This window comes from Cryptomeria japonica, chromosome 8, assembly GCF_030272615.1.
Source record: "Cryptomeria japonica chromosome 8, Sugi_1.0, whole genome shotgun sequence".
Lineage (NCBI taxonomy): Eukaryota > Viridiplantae > Streptophyta > Pinopsida > Cupressales > Cupressaceae > Cryptomeria > Cryptomeria japonica.
The window spans coordinates 192,030,994-192,032,788 of record NC_081412.1 but is presented as its reverse complement, the minus strand read 5'-3'; the positions used below and the strand labels follow the sequence as shown (position 1 = coordinate 192,032,788).

Here is a 1,795-nt window from a genome sequence, read left to right as displayed (position 1 = left end):
TTTGTTTGATAGCATGTAGCATGGAAAATATATATAGCTAACAATAAATAAATTATCATTTGAACTTTCCTTACTATTGAAAAGAACTTAATATTTGTATTAAATAACTTATTTTTAAACCTATTTAGATTTCAATTCTAGATGCTAATTAGGAGTAATCCAATAACAAATCGGATGTCTAGTTATCGGTAATCTCACTATGTCTTATTCGTTTCCACTATTTAAAAATCAATTATATAATTAAAAATATTATTTTATAATTAAAGATCTCATATCTTAAAATAGAATTTAAAATGTTTAAAACATTGCTTAAACTTTTCAATATATTGTAAAAAATATAAATTAGTAACAACTACTATATGAATTTTTAATAAATATCCTAAACATCAACAGAAAACACATATGAAATGGAAGATAAAAGGCAACCCTATCTAATGGATCATTGTAAGTAAAAGAAGTGGAGACATATTAGAACTCTTAACCAGTGTGCGAGCAATGACAGTGTTACAAAGCATTTGTACATGAGTATCGATTTTGTGTCGAAAACCTAGCCACTGCATAATTCTAGTATATATCGAAAGCCTCCAAAGTATTCTTGTATAGCTTGGACAGGTGCAGGTAGAAGATATATATAAAATTTTCAGGAAAAAGAACTTTTTGATTCTAGTCGAAATTAATCCAAAAAGGTTGTACAATCAAATTCTTTTCTGAATACGCTGAAATAACAAGCTGTCAAGACTCATGATCAAACAGGAGTTCTGCAGACGGGGCAATTGCTTTGACAGAGAAGCCATTGATCGATGCAACGCCCATGCAAATAATGTTTACATTTCGGAAGAATGCGTACACACTCTTCCAAACCAATTCCTTCCAGACAAATAAAACAATTTTCCCTCTTCTCTTCTTTCACTAAACTCCCATACTTCACTTTGGGCAGCCGTCGAATCTTCAACTTCGATAGAAAATAGCCGGGAGGCGTGTTGTGGATTAGTATTGAGAATCCCACGAACAGACCCAACAGTCCATTAATAAATTGCAATAAACGGAGCACAAATTTGTGTGCCTCCTCTGTGAGATCTACTATACCGTCGAGATAATGACTCCCTGCAACTACATCCGTAAAAAGAAGCAAGATGAAAATAATACATCCCACACCAACGCAAAAGGCGTATAAAATTACCATTAGAGTAACAGACGTCTTGAAATTTTGGAAATCAGCCACTGCTCTGCGAAGAGAGAGTTCAAAACGTTTAAGAGAATTCCAAGGCGCCTTCCCAACTAGAATGGAAGGCTGTGTCATCTCATAACTTGTTCTTCCTCTACAACTCATCTGAATTCTAACCATTAATAGGATAGAATATAACTGTGCAACACAATTCCAGCCTAAACGACGATGACTTCTCGAATATTTTCATTAACGTGTAGAAGAAAGAGCACTTCCCGGAAGTCATCTTGGCCAATTTCTTCCCTCGTGTTAGAATATGGTGAACCTTTTCAATATAATTCCCTCATGTTAGAATATGATCAACCTAATTCTGAAGGGTGTGACAGCGAATGTTAGGAGATGTTGACAATCGCTTCAGAAACAACAGGGGAAGCTTGGATTATTTGAGCAGGCGCGGGTTCTTATCTTTCTGAATTTCTTCCCTCGTGTTATATTTTCCTGGTTTCAACTAAATTTCCTATAAACATTACTTGGTTATGTTCGTGCACTTTGTTTAGTGGTTAAAATTTGGTAATTTGAGTCGAAGCATTTAATAATCAGATCGCTCTTTGATCTTTCTTCTTACATTTT

General features: G+C 34.2%; 1 protein-coding gene across 1 annotated transcript; it reads right to left on the bottom strand.

The window, feature by feature from the left end:
• Positions 1-745: 745 nt before the first annotated feature.
• LOC131048372 (RING-H2 finger protein ATL28-like) lies at positions 746-1,300 on the bottom strand. Its single transcript, XM_057982315.2, has one exon. The coding sequence runs from the start codon at positions 1,298-1,300 to the stop codon at positions 746-748; it is 555 nt and encodes a 184-aa protein (XP_057838298.2).
• Between the last annotated feature and the right edge of the window lie 495 nt (positions 1,301-1,795).